Source organism: Gavialis gangeticus, unplaced genomic scaffold, assembly GCF_001723915.1.
Source record: "Gavialis gangeticus isolate Ggan-Ray unplaced genomic scaffold, GavGan_comp1, whole genome shotgun sequence".
NCBI lineage: Eukaryota > Metazoa > Chordata > Crocodylia > Gavialidae > Gavialis > Gavialis gangeticus.
Window position 1 is genome coordinate 713,112 of NW_017729006.1, and position 1,922 is coordinate 715,033.

The 1,922-nt window shown below is 43.0% G+C and overlaps 1 protein-coding gene across 4 annotated transcripts in view; it reads right to left on the bottom strand.

The window, feature by feature from the left end:
• Positions 1–1,922, bottom strand: part of SGO1 (shugoshin 1) — a 32,681-nt gene that overhangs the window by 19,855 nt on the left and 10,904 nt on the right. For 3 of the 4 annotated variants that reach the window (XM_019508745.1, XM_019508743.1, XM_019508746.1), the window contains exon 6: positions 976–1,121. In XM_019508745.1, the coding sequence (XP_019364290.1) occupies positions 976–1,121 (146 nt within the window). The remainder of the gene's footprint in view (positions 1–975; positions 1,122–1,922) is intronic. The other variant, XM_019508744.1, reaches the window with a different exon arrangement.

Sequence of the window (1,922 nt, forward strand, 5' to 3'; positions counted from 1 at the left end):
TGGTGGAAGCCCACAATCAGCTGCTTTGAGGTGCATTGTGGGTGCATGCACCCCCACTCCCCCAAGCAGGTATGTGGGGGAGGGGGTGAAGGGGCTGGGGGGGGAGACCAAGGCCCCCGCAAATGAGGGAGGAGTGGGGCCCAGACCAGGTGGTGGGACAATTGGAACCCAGGCAGCTCATCCAAGGGTGCCGGGGGGCTCCCCCCCATCCCTGTGCCAACGCCACACGTGAGGGGCAGCATGATGATGGTGCCACTGTGAAGCCCCTGGCCCAGGGACGACCCCACGCTCGGCTCCTCCACAGCATGGCCCAGTACAGTCCTGTCAGCGCAGCACCCTGGGAGCTGAGCCATGAAGCCACCTGGCAGCAGTGCCTGCGGCTGCTACTCAGGGCTGCTGGTGCCCGTGCTTCTGCAGCTGCACCTGCCCCAGGAGCGGCACAGGGGTCAGTACAGTCGACATCTTGGAATGTATCCCTATTTGTTACATTGTAAAGTGGGTTCCCTTTATGCGAATTTGAGTCATGCACCATTTTCTAGGAATACATGTACAGCCTAAAGCAAGGGAAACCAATACAGAAGGCCTCTCCCACAAGATTTAAAATAAAAGCCTCTTGGATATTTGCTATATACCTACTGTCCTTCAGGAAGTTTAAGTGCTGATCAAACAACCTAAAAATTCATTATTTTAAAAGTTACCGATGTACCACAAATGTGGACCGAACAGCATGCTAATTTCAGCCTTTCTTTTTTTTAAAGTTCAGCATTTTACAAAATAAAAGCCAAAAAAGGAAAGCCAAAATCCGGAAAGAAAATGAAAGGGATGGTTTAAAGAACATTGCTTAGAAGCTTTAACTAAGTTGTGTGTGTGTGTGTGTGTGTGTGTGTGTAGATAAAAAAAGTTATTACATATTACTCTAGCTTCAAATAGAAAGGAAAATGCACACACATGTAGTCGGTACTTAGATTTGGTTACCTGTGTCTGTAGTCATTTTTGTAAGGGCCTGCGACAAATACGGTACAAAATATGCATCATTTGTATCAGTATCATTCTCTGTTCCGTTTCCAAGCATTTCACATTCTGTGCTGGTATCTGCAACATGAACACGTTGTGGAAGTCTACTAGGAACAAGATTTGAAAGTTAATTGCATGTCTTAGGACAATTAATTTTTATCTCTTTATTACAGCAATTTCCTTCCTTTACTTCCTTTTATATTAATCCTTTACCAGTTCTAGTTAAAGTACTTAAAATCTCATACGAGAGCTATGCCAAGGCATGTTTGGTTTAATTTAATATTAAACTTCTGTATGTTCTTTCACTCGAAAGCCTTTTTTTTTTCCCTGCCACTAGATTCTCGTCTCCAACATTTATGTCTGTATAGGCATTCAACTTTTTAGCACTGCATAATATTTAAAAAAAATAAAGCTAACATTAGCATTTTTTTTAATCCTTGGAAAATGCCTGTACCAAAATTCCAGGAATTCAACCACTAATTTATTGCATACGAGAGACTTTGACCATCACCTTCTAAAAACAGGGCTGTCCAACCCTCCCTCCCCAAGCCAAATGATATCGAATATACTGTGGAAGCAATAATCTTCACTCTTCAGCAGTTCTCTATTGCACTGAACAGAACAACTCTTCCAGATATTTCAAGAGTAGTAATCCTTAACCTGATTTTTGAAGAAGGTGCAGACACTTCAGTTTATTAGGGAAGAGTTTTGCTTAGGGATTGCCCCATCAATCACTAAGCAAATGCCATACGCCAGAAATGCAGTCACAGTTTATTGGCCAAACATACAAACAAGACTTCAGCAATCAAGATCTTTCCTCAAAGAAAGCTGTAATATACAGGCAAGCCCTCTGATATCACCAAATTTGCACTGAGAAGAATACTCATAATCATCACCTTGCAAATATC